The sequence below is a fragment of the Arvicanthis niloticus genome, chromosome 6, assembly GCF_011762505.2.
Source record: "Arvicanthis niloticus isolate mArvNil1 chromosome 6, mArvNil1.pat.X, whole genome shotgun sequence".
NCBI lineage: Eukaryota > Metazoa > Chordata > Mammalia > Rodentia > Muridae > Arvicanthis > Arvicanthis niloticus.
The window spans coordinates 18,363,293-18,379,618 of record NC_047663.1 but is presented as its reverse complement, the minus strand read 5'-3'; the positions used below and the strand labels follow the sequence as shown (position 1 = coordinate 18,379,618).

The 16,326-nt window shown below is 42.5% G+C and overlaps 1 protein-coding gene across 1 annotated transcript in view; it reads right to left on the bottom strand.

The window, feature by feature from the left end:
- The window catches only part of Nsf (N-ethylmaleimide sensitive factor, vesicle fusing ATPase), a 134,861-nt gene that overhangs the window by 90,221 nt on the left and 28,314 nt on the right, over positions 1-16,326 (bottom strand). Inside the window, exons 5-8 of the mRNA XM_034505424.2 lie at positions 8,757-8,923; positions 5,247-5,354; positions 4,809-4,884; positions 2,091-2,246 (exon numbers count right to left, since the gene is read on the bottom strand). Of these exons, the coding sequence (XP_034361315.2) occupies positions 2,091-2,246; positions 4,809-4,884; positions 5,247-5,354; positions 8,757-8,923 (507 nt within the window). The remainder of the gene's footprint in view (positions 1-2,090; positions 2,247-4,808; positions 4,885-5,246; positions 5,355-8,756; positions 8,924-16,326) is intronic.

The window sequence follows — 16,326 nt, the reverse complement described above, 5'->3', positions numbered from 1 at the left end:
GGAAGGAACATAAAATATGCCTAAGTGAACACAGGTAATTTTACTTATATTTGGCTTGATTGTTTCTCAGCCTTTTGTCAAAGCTCAAGTGTGTATCTGGTTCTTATGTAGAGCTTTTTACTTATACCAAGCCAAATGATAAGCATGTGACCAAATTCTAACTGGAGGGCAATAAAATACCTTATTAATTCCCCTAAAATTTAAAGGAAAAGAGGAACCTCAAGAAATATCTACATAAAAGATGATAATTTCTCAGACATAAAAAAGATACCCAGGCACCTTCTTTAAAACAAGGAAAGCTGCAGAGTGTTGCTTCTGTTATTCGTTGTTTGCTTTGAATTCAGCTCAAAAGCTCAGGTAGCTCTATAGCAGGCTGTTATTTAAATTAAGTGATAATGCCTGCTTCTTGAGGGAAGAAAGTCATGGCAGGGAACTTTTAACTTTTAAAAGAATAAAACGCGCGCGCGCGCGCGCGCGCGCGTGTGTGTGTGTGTGTGTGTGTGTGTGTGTGTGTGTTAAAATAGTATAAGCATAAAAAAAAAAAAAAAACCAAAGCCATAAAAAAGGCTTCAAACTTCAAGTCCACAGCCCTCGGTCACCAAGCCTGAGTCCAGCAACAAACACCTACTACAGTTCATTTCTTCTAAAACACACCAAAGACAGATCAAATCCGGGCAAACAACAAACCTGCTGCATTTAGTTTAAGCTGGGAGGTGGCACATGGCACAGCATCCTCCTGGAGAAGCCGTTTACCTGTTGGTTGGCTGGACCCCACAAACAGCAAAAGACACAAAATCCTTCCCCTCTCCCAGGGCTCAGCCCTAAAACTGGTAAAAAGCCTCCGCAAGAATAATGTGCAACATTCAACACTTAGAATCAGCCCACTGGCTTCGTTTCTACCTAAAATATGTTTAGATAATATTTCCAAGTCTTTGTCAAAACACCTTAAGGATTTACTGAGCCTCAAAATACACATTATCAGGCAGTGAACTGCCACATTTCTTCCAACTTTCCAAATTGGAGTCTGTTTTTTTTTTTTTTTTATGGATTTGGCCTTTGTATCTCCCAGATAAGAAGTATGCCACTGCCATTTCAAGATGTATAAAACTCAGGTGATGAGGGTCTCTGTCATTTTGTCTTAATCCAATTCTAAACTCGACCTTTACCCAGCGAACAGGTGTGTGCCGTGCTTGTAATTCACCAGAGCGAGCACCCGGGCAGAAAAGCAACCGACAGCCAGCCAATGCGACCCAGGGCTTGTGCCTGGAAAGCAGCTCCTGTCCGCTGTGATGAATATACTCTTATCTCTCGGTAACAATTTAAAGGGAAAGAATGGGGGAGACGGGGGCAGCACATTTGTATTCCTCCAGCTTTCTGGATCCTGTTTTCACACTCAGTCTGCAAGAAGCTATTATAAATTCCTTTCCCAGATACTCTGCAGCTCACACTCCAATCCAACCAATGATACAGATTTGAAAACAGTCCTGACGGTATTTCCACTGGGCAAAGAAAATCACTTCACACAGATAAATTAAATAAACCGTCAAGAGAAAAGTGACAAATGAAGAGAGTGAGTATTTCTTCACGTCAAGTATGGAGACTCCCATATGTCTCCTGCATTTGTCTCTGGGGATCAGACTTAGATATCTAATTAAAAACCTTGCCAAGTATCCATTCACTAGATGCTGAGCGGGGCCGTAAGGCAGCACAGCACAATGTGGCAGCCAGCACCCACCCAATGTTCTCAGCCAGATGGAAAGTGACAGTTTGTCAGGTAAACCTGACCCACGCTGGGTCTTCAGAATGAGGGACCATCTCTAAAATGCCCATGGAGAAACAGTGTAACCTAAACAGCTACACTGGGGCAACTGTAAGCACCATTTCTATGATTTCTCCCGTAAGAGTAATACTTTGAGTTTCTTGTGAAACCTTTTTTTTTTTTTTTAAGTTGGGGGGGGGGGTTGGTTTTTTTAAAGAAGTTAAAATTAGAAATACTTGGATGAATTTGAAAAGTCCTTTCACAGCCACTGAGAAGGACTTCTGTCATCTACGTGCTTCCTCAGGAGCACAAGGCTTGGTCAGAAACTCACCCATCTGTTCCACGATCTCCGGGGGGAACACCCGAGAAGCAAATGCTCTGCGGAAAATGTCTGAAAACTCCTTGTCCAGACCACCGATCCCCATCTTCTCAAAGTTCCAGTCGGGATTGATGATTGACTGGCGATTCTCCTTGGTTTTAGCTTTGCCTGTGTCAAACACATGGAATCAAATTTGTGAGGAAAGCACCACGGGTAAGTATAAAAAGGACAGATGCCCCTGGACTTCAAGTGAACCCACACACAGCCTATTACGTAAAGGTGGACGGCAGGCTCTTGGAGGACTGTCTAGTGAGAAGGGGAGGATCACCCTCCTATCCTGTCTGGTCTTCGTCCGTGGTCAGTAATAAACTCCCAAGCCCAGTGACGCTCATCTGAGCCGCCTGCAATCAGTCCAAGCTCCCTTGCATGAACCTTCAATCCAGCCAGATGAACTCGGTTGTGGAACGGAAAGACCATGTGTATGTCTGATGTAAACTCCACTAGATCCACAAGTGCCGCTCACAGCAAGCGCCGGCTCCCAGCTCCCAGTGAGTGTGTGTGAGATACACGCATTTACCTAGGCCTCGGCCCATGAAGATATGTGGAATGAATCTGATGGCTTGTCACATGGAGACAAAAAACATTCTAAAGACTTTAATGACTGAAAAAGTTAGACTTACAAATTCTCTCACGATATCAACTGTTTAATTTAAATGTCAGACTGCCACCTAAAGTAACTCCAGAGAACCACCCCTGTCTCAGACACAAAGAACAAGATAACTTATAGCATGCTCTAAACAAAAAGGGGGTAAATACAGTTTTTACAAAGCCAAAGAAGAAAACACCACACTAAAAACAAAACAAAACAAAACAAAACAAAAAATTCAGATAATAATTTTCTGGTTAGACTTTTGTAGACAAAAGCTTTCCTTTAGAAGGCGATCAAAAATATTTTGCTTATACTCTACTGCCCTCTTGTGGTCATATTTACTGCAAACCAAATTACTATACAAACTTCATTTTTCAACTGACATCACATCTTCACATAAGTTACTTGAAAACACCTCCACTGTGCAAAAGTTATAGAACTGCCTTGGGATAAGGTATTTTAACAAAAGGTGTACAAAAGTAAAACACAAGAAAATCACATCATAAATATCCGGTGTCAGAAACAGGACATTATGATATGGCCTACATAAAAATGTTGGGTTTTTTGGGGGGAGGGCATTAGAATTATATTGTAGAGATATATCTAAGATGCTTGAAACATCTACACAAATCAAGGGTTACTGGTGTGGCCTGGTGAGTTTAGGCTCTTGTGGACTGATAGCCTGGGTTTCTCTGCGACTCAAACAGAGCTGACTCTGAAAGTTGTCCTCTGACCTCCACACATGTACCGTGCTACACATGCTCACACACACACACACACACACACACACACTATAAATAAGATAAATTATAAATACTATACAAATAAAATCCAATTTAGACTGTGAGTGGTTTTGAATACTTGTCCACAGGCATGCGGCATGTGCCTTTGGTCCTAGCATGCTAGAGCCCCAGGAGCCAGAGGTCTACAAGTTCAAGGCAAGTCTGGGCTGAAGATGGCTCAGCAGTTAAGGCCATGTTCTGCTCCTGCAGAGGATCTTAGCTTGATTCTCAGCACTCATGCTGGGACGCTTATAACCACCCGCAACACCACTTCCAGGGATCTGACACTGTCCCTCTGGCCTCCAAGGACACTTGTACACAGAACACATACTCACATACAAACACAGATACACACCATGAAAAATAAAACAATCTTTTGCTAAAAAGGTAAAAGAACAAAAGCAGAAACTGGTAAATTACTGACTAAAGAACAAACAACAAAACAAAACAAAAAAAATCCCACCAAAACAATAAAACACCCCCAAACTACATTTAAACCAAGTTAAGTAATTTTGGACAAGGCTGTGTAGCCAATGACAATCTTCTCTGTTCTACTGGGACAGACATTAACATAAACCTGGGTTACACATCATTACTTAGACAAGCTGCTATTCTTAGAGATTAAACTGCATCATTTTAGGATATCAAAGTAAGGCCAGTAAATGAGATCCAATCTGTTGGAAACAGTTTAAGCACACACTCAGTCGGTTGCTAAAGGACAGAGACAGACTAAGGTCACAAAATAATGAAATTCTGAGGAGCTGTCAGGGCTACATGTAGGGTGGGATGATCATAAATGAGACCCTGGAAGAGAGAAAGGGCATAATGGAAAAGTTGGGGAAATCCAAGCTAAGACAGTCGCTTGGACAGCCGCAATGGATCATGGGAATTTGTCTGGGTAACTGCGATATATGATATTCACAGCAGGGGAAACCCGCAATGGCTGCTGGGATTCTGGAGCTACATAAACAAACCTTTGTGAGCCTAACATTATTATCTTAGACTTTCAAACCAAAAAAAAAAAAAAAAAAAAAAAAAAGTCATTGTTTCCCTTTAATTGTTTTAGGTATGGCTATAAGAAAAGAAAATTAAAATGTGCCTGTGTGTTTTACACTGTTTCAGCTGGACTAGGCACTCCAGCTGAAGGCTTTAGACCTTGTATCAGCGGATCTGGCAGTACAAGCTTTACAGGAAGGTTCTCCCTTCCCTACCCCACCTGAAAATCATTTTACACAACTCACATGTAATATCAGAGACGTTGCCACTTCATTTGAAATTTTCTAAAACTGTAAATCTTACCAATAAGATTGAGTGACGAATTTTCAGCTTTTTCAAACGCAACTTGACTGTTTCCAACAACCAGCCCGACTTCAATCTGTACAGAAAGATTATCATTAGTTCACTACAGGCGTTTCAAACAAGGCTACACCTGAGGGGGAATGAAGTCATCCGAGTTACAGTTGCTTTTCTCACAGCTATCTTCCACAATCCCTACACGGCAGTGTCTGTGTCTTCACAGTTCGTCTCCTTTGATGCATACTAGATGCTGGTATTCAGCTAGTACAGATTAATAGATCTGCAGTTCAGTGTGTTTCAATTTCTCTATCAGTAGCAATACTGGCTACAGCAATGGTGAGGTCATAGGAGCTCAGAGGGAGAACACACAGTATGGAAAGCTACACCAGGCGAACAGTCAGAAAGATCACCTAACAAAGACCAGGAAAAAGGCTTACTTACCTTCTGCCTTTTGCCTGACGCAGGCTCTCCCTTCAGGATGCTGGGATCCATGGCTTCAATGTCCTTCACCAGTAATCCAAAGAGCTTATCATTGAAGCTAAAGACAAGCTGTGGAGAGAAGGAAGGGGAGGAGGGTTAGCTCATGGCACAACGGCTTCCTGCTACATCACCAACATTTGCCAAAAGTGAAAAACCAGTTTTCTCTTGACTGTCCTCCTCGGGTCCACTCCACATTCACCCCGTCACAGACCCAGTGACAGGGAAAGGAAACTAGTTGTTAGTACGACAGGACTAATTAGTGTGACTTAGTCAACACTCACAAACACTTTGGGAAACTACTAGTAAGAAAACCAAGATCTAGCAGGGCAGAGATGGTATGAACCTTGAATCCCAGCAATCAGGAGGCAGAGGCAGGAGGATCTCAGCAAGCTTGAGGCCAGCCTGGTGTACAGAGCAGACAGTCAAGGCTACACAGAGAGACTCAGTCTCAAAAAGCAAATAAACAAAACAGCTGAGATCCAAAACCAGATCTTAAGCATCAGGGCTCAGACACAGTAAATGACAGTGTCGGGTCAGACGTAACGCTGTCAGTGTAAACATCAGCCCTTCCTATAAATAATACAAAATGCCAGCCACACAAGCTCAGGAGCCTTGTAAGCCCAATAGTCTGCTTAGCAAGTACCTGTAGAGTGCCTTCTACAAGCTAGGCCTCCTGTACGTGTGGAGATGTCACAGTAAATGACTCTTCCATACAACTGCTGGAAAGAATGGTCACTTGGTTGGGGTCAGATAGGTTTTATATTTTACACACACATACACATAATATATATACTCAAATATTTTCAAATACTCAAATATTTTCATGGTCTTACAGATATCTACATCTTATTGGGTTTTTAATTATTACAAACATCAGAGAGTTTCAGTTAAGTACCAAAGCTAAAGTCAAATGGTAAAACTCACAAGCTGAATACAAATAGGCTTAAAATTTCCGGGAATTCAGAAAGAATACAGCACAGACAAAAATGAAATAAACAACAACAAAACTCCAACCCAACAGCAATGGACAGGAGTCAACAAATACAGTTGGTTGGCATCTAGGAACCTTCTAGACTACCTAAGGCAAACAGCAGCAGCATGAGAGTGACATCAAGGCCCCTCCCCCTAAGAGCACAAGGCTTGGCATCGCTCCCTGCTGTTTCAACTATAAAGTTCTGCAGCAGCAGGAACAGCATCTTCTCTGTTCCCTGCTGATCTACCCCACCAAAAATGGTGACTGGGATATACTTTATGCTATTAAATATTTATTTCGCTCTTATCTAAGTCCCTAGCTGTGCATCTATGGGCACAGGATTTATCTTCTCTGGACCTAAACTTCTTCATCTAAGAGGAAGTCAGACAGGAAAATATCCATCGTCCACTTTCATCCTAATGCTTTCTTCTTAAACTTAATTTCCCCTTTTTTGTTTAGTTTGTTTGTTTGGTTTTTTTCTTTCTTTTTTGAGACAGGGTCTCACTATGTAGAGCAGGCTGGCCTGGAACTCAGAGATCCTCTTGCCTCTGCCTCCCCAATGCTGGGATTAAAGGTATGCATCACTATAGCCAGCTAACTCTATAAGGCTTTCTTTAAAAACACATTGTATTTTGTTCCTGCACGTCAGTAGTTCAGGTTCTGCCTGCAAAAGTTTAATACCATAATATATCAATACTTTAGACCACAATCCTTCCAGATTTATCAGGAAAAATGAATTAAAAGTAACACTCCATCCATTCGGATAGCTCTTGCCATCCACTGCTGCTGCCCTCCCTCTCGGTTAACTTCTGAGACAGAGACCTCAGGGCAGGATAGGGGCATGGTCAGCACACTGCCATCAGAGCATGTGCTCGGCAATGTCAGACGCCTTGCTCCCAGTAGCCTGTTGTTTGCTTTTAAACTTATGAGGACCCAAAGAGCTTCGATAGAATGCATCTACTGGGATTTACCATTCTAGGGATTAGAGGAGGAAAAAAGTTAATGTGTCCATTCAAAATAAAATCACTAAGACAAAAAACTGCATTGGCAAAAAAGGGGGTGGTAGCCCATTTCTGCAAATCATTTTACTGTCTGGCTTACTGGGGACAGCCAGATGCTCACATCTGCTCTGGCAGTCAGGGTGGCTGTACAAACAATGTATGGCTTCACACTTTCTTTTTAATTCTTTTGAGACAAGGTCTGGTGTAACCCTGGCTGGTCTCAGACTGCCTTTGTAACTGAGGACGGATGACCTTGAACTCCTGACCTTCCTGCCTCTACAGCCCTGGTGCAGGGATTACAGACACTCACCATACCTCGTTTTCTTTGGTGCTGGGGCTAGTGGTAGAGCCCAGGCTCTGTGCATGCTGGGAAGCAGTCTACCAGCTAAGCACACTTTACGTTTAATAGAATGTTTTTTCATAGGATATCAATCATCTGATAGTAACTGAAGTGTAAAAAGAGTCAGTGCTGGCGAACACTGGCTGGCGAGTGTTTGCAGTGGCACTGAGCTTCTGAGACTCTACAATGAACTCGATGTTATATACACTTTATTTTCTAATCTCTAGAAGACCCACACACACACATACCAAAAGTTGAGACCTATTGTGTATGTACATGCCCATGTGCATGCAGCTATGCGTGCAACCAACTAGTGTGTAGAAGCCAGAGAAGCACCTCAAGTATTGTCCTCCAGTGCTTTCCACACTAGCCCCAGCCCCCTTATTTTTGAGCCAGGGTTTCTCACTGAGCTGGAGCTTACCAGTTTGGGCTATGCCAGCTGGCCAGGGACCTCAAGGGTTCCTCTCTGCCTTCCCCCAGGTAAAACCACAGTGCAAATATCCCACCACTCCCAGATTTTTGCCTGCGTGCCTGGGTCAAACTCGGGTCTCCACGCTTGCTCAGCAGGTGCTTTACTGACTTCTGAGCTATCTCCCCAGCCCCAAGTTCTGCTTTTCTACAAAAACATGCTAGTGACACAGGAAGACTTCCCAGAAGCAAATCTCATGTCCCACAATGAGAAAAAACAAACCACTTCAGACTATGTATCTTTGTCATGGTCCCAAGTTTGCAGGGAGAAAACCTGCTGTGACTATACGGGCATCTTAACACAATTTCAAAGCCTTTTTGAAAAATGTTCGTGTCTGTGTTGTGTGCCACGCACAGGTACCCTTGGAGGCCGGCCGCCGGAGGAGAGCTCTGCATCTCAGCTGGACGTACCGACAGTTGTGAGTCGACCCAAGTGAGTGCTGGGTGCTGAACTTGGATCCTGCCGAAGAACAGCCAGTGCTGTTGACTGCTGAGCCATCTCTCTGGCCTTCTAAAGCTGTGTGAAGGTTTTTGTGAACAGACTCCTAGAGATTTGACAAACTCACTCCTTCAATTTTACATGGAACTTTCTAATGAAAAGCTCCTCCTCTGAGCTCTTCCAAAACAGAGTCCTGGACATCAGCATTCGGTTGCCTACAAAGGGAAGGGCTAAGTGCAGCTGTGCCTACCTGCTGTCCCACTGAGAAGGCCTGGTTGTTGAACTGCTGGATGAACTCGGCTGCCATCTTATCGGTGTCGTAAGGGTTGGAGTCAATGTTCTTTTTCTGCAGGAAGTCGATCTCTATGGTCATTGTGCCGATGCACTGCTTGGCTTTGTCAAACGAATATAAGGCAACTAGGAGGAAGCACAGAGATACCAAAACTTACGTGTGTAGTTACAAAGAGTTCAACATGATATAGCAATACCTGACCCAAACTGAGCTCCATGTGGGCTTCCCTGGAGGAACACATAGGCACAAAGTTAAAAATTAATAGCCAGAGATTTCCTTACTCACCTGCGCTAAGGAGAAAATATTAAATGATATGATATTCTCCCTCACCTTTGACCCCTCATCTCTCCATGGCAAATAAATAAATAAATAAATAAGCACATCCCTCTTCACGATTCCTGCACTTCCCTCCTCCTGATTTAACAGAGGACAATGTGACAGTGTGGGTGGCCTCAGTGGTTTTGGCACAGCATGATATGTCTGTGTGCCTGGTGCTCATGGACCACCATAAAAATCATATCATATTTGATTTTTGACTTATATAAGAATGTGCTACCATGAGAGGGGTGGGCAGATTCCTTGTCCTAAGAAGGTTAGCAAGAGGAAGTAAAATTAGGATGGGGGGGGGCACTTGAGAAACAGTGTTTCCAGGGGTTAGTTTCCTGTAGCGTAAGTTCTAACTTATGCTTCTTTGTAACACTGCAAGTTTTTACCACCACTGCATCCCGGCTGTAGCCATTTGAGGACAACACACAAGACAAGCATATATAAAGCTCTGAGTAAGAACAGTCCTACTTAAGCCTTGGGAAGAATTTTAAACTAGCTTTTTAGGCTACAATGCCATAAACTTTAAAGCACTACATATAATTTTATATTATATAATAACTATTCAGCCCCCTATGCTTAGTTGCACAATACAAAGTTTTCATATCATATTGATAGAAATGGGTATTAAAAGAAAATTTCTCAATGATATATAATTGTAAAGAAGCATTTTCAGAGGAAAAAAAGGCTGATTTTTAAAAATCAGCTTGTGCATGTTAATAAGGGCTGGTTTCCAAACAAACGTTTAAAAAGCAAAAGATATCACACTGCAGCATACAATCCTGGGAGCACCAGGAGGAGCAAAAAAGCATTTGACTTTCCCCCAACAAAGCCACTTGATCACGCCCAGCAAGTATGAGCCCACCCTGCCCTGCAGCAGGACTAATGTATATATGCACTTGTGTCTCGTGATGAGGCCCTCACAACACAGCGGAAGTGCTTGTGAGCAGATACCACTGGGCTGGCGCAGCTCCGAGTCTGCAGGCCCCCGGCTCTGGAGCTGCTACAGCCCATAGGTTAGTCATGCTCATTCTAATCTGTGCTAGTTATGCTTGGTAGAGTAATTATATAATTAGTTAAAATATGAAAATTTGACATTCTACAATTGTGGAAAAAGAAGAGTTTGTTCTTGAAAAAAATCAGCTAGGCATGAACAAAAAAATTAGAAAGTTTATGAATAAAATCCATAAAAATCCAAAAGGGGGGACTGGAGAGATATCTTAGTGATTAAGAGTATTGTTGCTCTTCTAAAAGGACCTAGGTTCAACCCCCAGCACCCACATGGTGGTTCACAACCAGGAAACTCCAGTTTCAGGGAATCTGACAGCCTTTTCCAGCCTCCATGAGCACCAGGCACACAGACATACATGCAAAACACTCAAACACATGAAATAAATAATAATAACTTCTTAAAATCTAAAAAGTAGGGCATACATGCAAAACACTCATACACATGAAATAAACAACTTTTTAAAATCTAAAAAGTATTTCAATATGTTCTTTCACATGTTTTAAAAGATCTAAGTTCTCCTTGCATTTCAAAGGAGCCCATAGAGCTCATGACTGAGATTTACACCCAAAACATACAGTATTCCAGTCCATAGACCAAACCCCCAAGAAAAGGCCTTTAAGGCTTCCAGTCCCCAAATACGTGTTTCTATGGTACTCATAAGACAGGTGACAAAGGGGCTGGAAAGGGGGCTAAGCAGCTAAGCTGTCTGCTTTTCCAGAGGACTCAAGTTCAAGTCCCTATCCCATATTGAGTGATTCACAACTATCTGTAACTCCAGCTCCAGGGCACACAATGCCTCTCCACTGGCACCTTCTCTTGCACGTACATACCCACACTCATACTCATAAGACAGTCTTTAGGATTTGTTTCCCAGAAGACTGAGTACAAAGAATGAAAGAACCAGAGGATGTGGAGGGGCACTGCAAAAGAACATCTGGGCTAGCGTGATGGTTCAGATGGCTAGTGGGTGCTCACTGCTAAGTCTGATAACCTGAGTTCAATCCCTACACAGCCAAATCAATGTTTGGAAAAAAAAAGCCTTCTGGACATAACACGCACGGCTTTGGAAGTCATGAACACACCAATCTGTTATCTGTATAAGCGCTGCATAAGACTGGACCTGTCAGCCTTTCATCATGGAAGAGGGGAGGGTGCACAGGGCCACACCCCTTCCTGGAGGGACTATGGGCAGTTAAGGATATCTAGGGAAAGGGTGTCATTTTCTTCAGTGGTATAGCCATGGATAAATTGCCCACGCTCCAGTAAATAACTTCCCACCCACACTCACGCAAAAAGGCCTAAATAAACTCAGGGGGCACACGCACACACATGCACAAGACATAAACGCAGAAGAGCTGCTGGGGAACAGTGAGGGGGGAGGGGCATGAGAGGACAATAGGGGGGCAAGCATGACTAAGATTTATTATATACATGTATGAAACTGTCAAAGAAAAAAAACAAAATTTTTAAGATTTATTTTATCGTGTGTGTGTGTGTGTGTGTGCGCGCGCGCGAGAGAGAGAGAGAGAGAGAGAGAGAGAGAGAGAGAACCCTCAGAGGCCAACGGTATCGGATACCCTAGAGCTGGGGTCGTAGGCAGCTGTGAGTAGCTGGAAGTGGGTCCTGGAAACCAAACTCAGGTCCTCTGCAAGAGCAATAAAAACTCTTAAGGGCTGAGACATCTCTCTAGCTTCAAAAAAGAAATCTTAAAAACATACAAAATATGGATTTTTAAAATTCATTTTAGACGAGAGGTATGGTCCATTTATGAATTACACTGGTCAAATAATAAATGAAACAAAAAAGTCACTGTATGGCTTTCAAATGACTCATTATTAATGCCTGAGATTTCAGTGTTTTACAAAGATGTTCTCTTCAAAGGAATTCCTATTCTGTGCCAACAGATCCTTCTGGACCCTAAATAAATCATTTAATCTCTCTGTGCTTTCAACTGTCATGTGCATCATCAAAAAGACTGGATTAGGTAAGTCTTAGTGATCAGGAAAACTCCAAGTTCTACTCTAAACTTACTTCACAGAGTACAGCCACATGATTTGTGCACAAAGACTTCCTGCAATTCTTTGAGTAAAATTGCTTGTGTAAATCACATTTTTATACTTTCACTTGGCATCTTAAATGGGGCAAAGGTATTTTAAATATTTCAAAAGCAAAATAACAAGAGATACAGTCAGGGCTGGGAGATGTAAAAAAGATGAAAGAATAAATTCAAGTTTGTGCCTGAAGTTTTAGAATACTCTCCTGCCTCCCACTCTGATATTCTGTCCTCTTGTCACATTGCCTAGCAACTGGAGGACATAGTTAAAAGCTTTGTAACTTTTATGAGTAAGAGGGATTAATTGCTTTCCATGTAGAAAAATGCTTCTAGTTTGAAACACTGAGAAAATGAATGCATCAGTAATTCCATTACAGGTATCTGCCCCAAATACTCTTAAACATTTGTCTAAAGAGAAATCTATAGACTGCTAGAGCACCATCTGCAATGGCCAAGCACTGAGAAGCACTCACAGTAAAGGAACAAGGAACAAAATCCAGTAAACTCACAACATGGAACACTGTATAACAATTTTATTTTTAAAAAACGACCTAATTTAATAAAGATAGCTAAAATAGTGAATGAGAAATATACTTCATAAGGCTTTCTTTGTACATAATGAAACTAGTCTGTGCATTAAAGAATCCAAGGCAGTGTAACACATGTTTCATGTTATACATGCATAACATATGTGTACTATCTTCAACTTGACAACTATTAGTGAGTGTCTTAAAACATGATCATTAAACTGTAGTTATTAAATGCATTTTAGTTTCAGGTCATGCTCCTAAATAGCAAACCACACTGCAACAATGTCTGAGACTATGGTCAGCACCGTGGACAGTGTCCCACGCGGTCAGCACCGTGGACAGTATCCCACGAGGTCAGGACCATGGCCAGTCCCAAAGTGGCTGAAAGCTCCACGCAAGAACAAAGCAAGTAGTGTTAAATTTTTTAAAATATTGTTTTATAGTAGTAGTATACCAATTAAAGTGACTTTTACAAAGGCTGGAGAGATGGCTCTGCACTGAAGAGCACTGGCTGTTCTTGCAGAGGACCAGGGAATCTGATGGCCTCACCTAGGCACAGCCGCTGCATCACATCAACACTGATCTGCAGCCTCCACACTGTTCACATAAGCCAGGCCCCAGTGTGTCCTTCAGACACCTGCCGCACCTGCCTTAGTCCAGCTCAGTCACTTCACTTACAGTCTGCGTCATAAAGTCCCCTTAACTCACCTCTCTAAAGATCTGACTTTAGACAAGAGAGCCACTTGTAATAGAAGAAAACGGGCTTTGTAACGTATGGCCAGCCATACGACACACCTTTTAACCCATGAAAGTCGGCAGTACACAGACTTGGTTACTTTTTTGCTATAAGACACCATGGTCAAGATAACTTAAAGAAAGCATTTAATTTGGGGACTCACAGTTACAGAGGATTACAGTCCATGGCCATCATGGCAGAGAGCATGGCAGCAGGAAAGCAGATATGGCACTGGACAGTAACAAGGCTTACGTTCTGGTCCATGAACATGAGGCAGAGAGATAGATAACTGGAGTAGCATGGACTTTTGAAACCTCAAGGCTAGCCTCCAGTGACACGCCTTCTTCAACAAGGCCACACCTCCTAATCCTTCCCAAACAGTTCCACCAACTGGGGGCCAAGCATTGGAATATATATAAATATATAAACCTGTGGGGGACATTGGCAACTAAACCACCACATACACCTTTCGAGCAGAAAACAACTATATTAAAAGTTAAAATTAAGGGGAAAAAAGTTAAAATTAAATTCAGTTCCTGCCGGGTGGTGGTGGTGCATGCCTTTAATCCCAGCACTTGGGAGGCAGAGGCAGGCGGATTTCTGAGCTCGAGGCCAGCCTGGTCTACAGAGTGAGTTCCAGGACAGCCAGGACTACACAGAGAAACCCTGTCTCGAAAAACCAAAAAAAAAAAAATAAAATAAAAAAATAAAAATTCAGTTCCTAGCATCTACACAGGTCAGCTCACAACTAATTGGAATTCCAGTTCTAGGGGAATCTAATGCCCCTGGCCTCTGGAGGCAATAGCATGTATGTAGATAAACATAAACTCACAAAATCAGACAACACACACACGCACACACACACACACACACACACAAATCTTTTAAAAGTTAGATTTAAAGACATTCTTGCCTTTCTATTGAAACAAATAAATGTAAAGAAATTAGAAACTTGTCCTGTATTCAAACACATTGCCTCATTAAATATTTAGCCAGGTAGTTGCTTTTGTCTCTGCAAGCAGGGAGCCCTGGCCTCTCACGTTGACCCACTTCACTTTGGTGCTAACTCCTCCGCTCTCCCTGGCCTCTCGTGCTGACCCACTTTGCGTTGGTGCTAACTCCACCACTCTCCCAGCACCATGCTATGCTTCAGGTGAGATAGTTATGGGAATCACTTAGGTCAGTGTTTTCTAAAATGTGACTGAGAAGAATGGCTTAAAGGTGGCTGTTAAAACACAGTCAGTCACTTAAATCAGATTCCCTGAAAGCCTGTGAAACCGTTTCTAAAGATAGACAGTGCGGGTAACCCTTTCAGGCTCATCTGGAAAGCTCCAACTGTGCGTCCCTCTCCATCAATCAAGGGCCTCAATTCTCACTCCGGCTTTTCTCAGCCCACTTATTTGCTTCCACAACGAACAAAGAGGCAACTGAAGGTAAGCTCAGTGCTGGCCTTCCCTCCAACTCAGGGGAAAAAAAGTAAGTTACTAAAGGTAAGCTCAATGCCGGCCTTCCCTCCAACTCAGGGGGAAAAAAGTAAATTGGTGTGTTTCTAGGCAAACACTCCCATGGGATTCTCTCCTAGCACTTTGCTGTCACTTCTCTAGAGAGGTGAACAATGTGCTGGCACTTTATACCAACTTCTCTCAAATATTATCGCCTTTGATCCAGTTTAAAGCTACTACATCTGAGAATGTCTTCAAAGTCACTGGGCTGAGAGATAACGGTGGCCCTGTGATAGCAATGAGGACGACACACAGTCCCCGACAGCGGTCCCAGAACACCATAAGAATGGAATCATTTGAGAAGCGGTGTGAGCATCCAGAGCTCCGACTTCAGAAAAGAGGGAGCAGAAAAGGAGGGTGGGAGGGGTGATCACAGACAAAGCCTGGGCAAAACCACCTCCCAAAGGTGAGTATAGCACCAAGCAAGAGTAAAGCAAAGATTTGGAACTGGAATTTAGCCAGGTATAGTGGTGCACGACTTTAATCCCAGCACTGTGAAGACAGACCTCTGTGAGTTTGAGGCCAGCCTGGTGACTGGAATAGTGAATTCCATTTAGCTAGAGCTGTATAGTGAGACTATCTCAAGATAGAGAAAACAAACAAACAGGCTGTGGCAATCTACAATTCCAGGTACAGAGGAATTATTTGAAAATAAATAAGACTAGAGGTAGCAACATCAATCTTTACCCTTTTTTGTTTAAATAAACATTTTAGTTGTGAGCTTAGCCTTTAACAGAAGAAACATTTTTCCAACCCAATTGTTTAGTTAAATATTTTTTCTTTATGTATGGCCAGGCATCAATGCATGCAGAGCTTCTGGGGGATAGAAGAGGGCAACAGATCCCCAGAACTGGGATTACAGAGGGTTGTAACCCTCTACCTGGGTACTGGGAATTCAACCTGAGTTCTCTGGAAAAGTAGCCAATGCTCTTATCCATTGAGCCATCTCTCAGGCCAAGATCAATTATTTTTGAAGACTCAGATAAGTAAAGGATGGCCCTTTGAGAAGTGTGGCAGTGGAGAAAAAAGGCAGTTAGCAAAGAAAATTAAGGATTATACAGAAACAACAGAGAAACAGGCCATGTCAGCCAACCTCTCTACTTGCTCTTCCACTTCATACTAATTATCTACAATAAAGATTGCACTTCTCCACAGTAACTGAAAAGAATGTCAATAGACCAAGAATCTTATCTACAAAACCATGAAAAAGGTATTTGCTTGAAAGTCACTAAAAAAGCAACATATAACAAAATACTACAACATTACAATTGTAAAATGTCTTCCCCAAATATCCATGAAATAGAAAACACACCCCCACACACATACACACATACACCCCCACACCCCCCCCACACAAACACACCAACACCC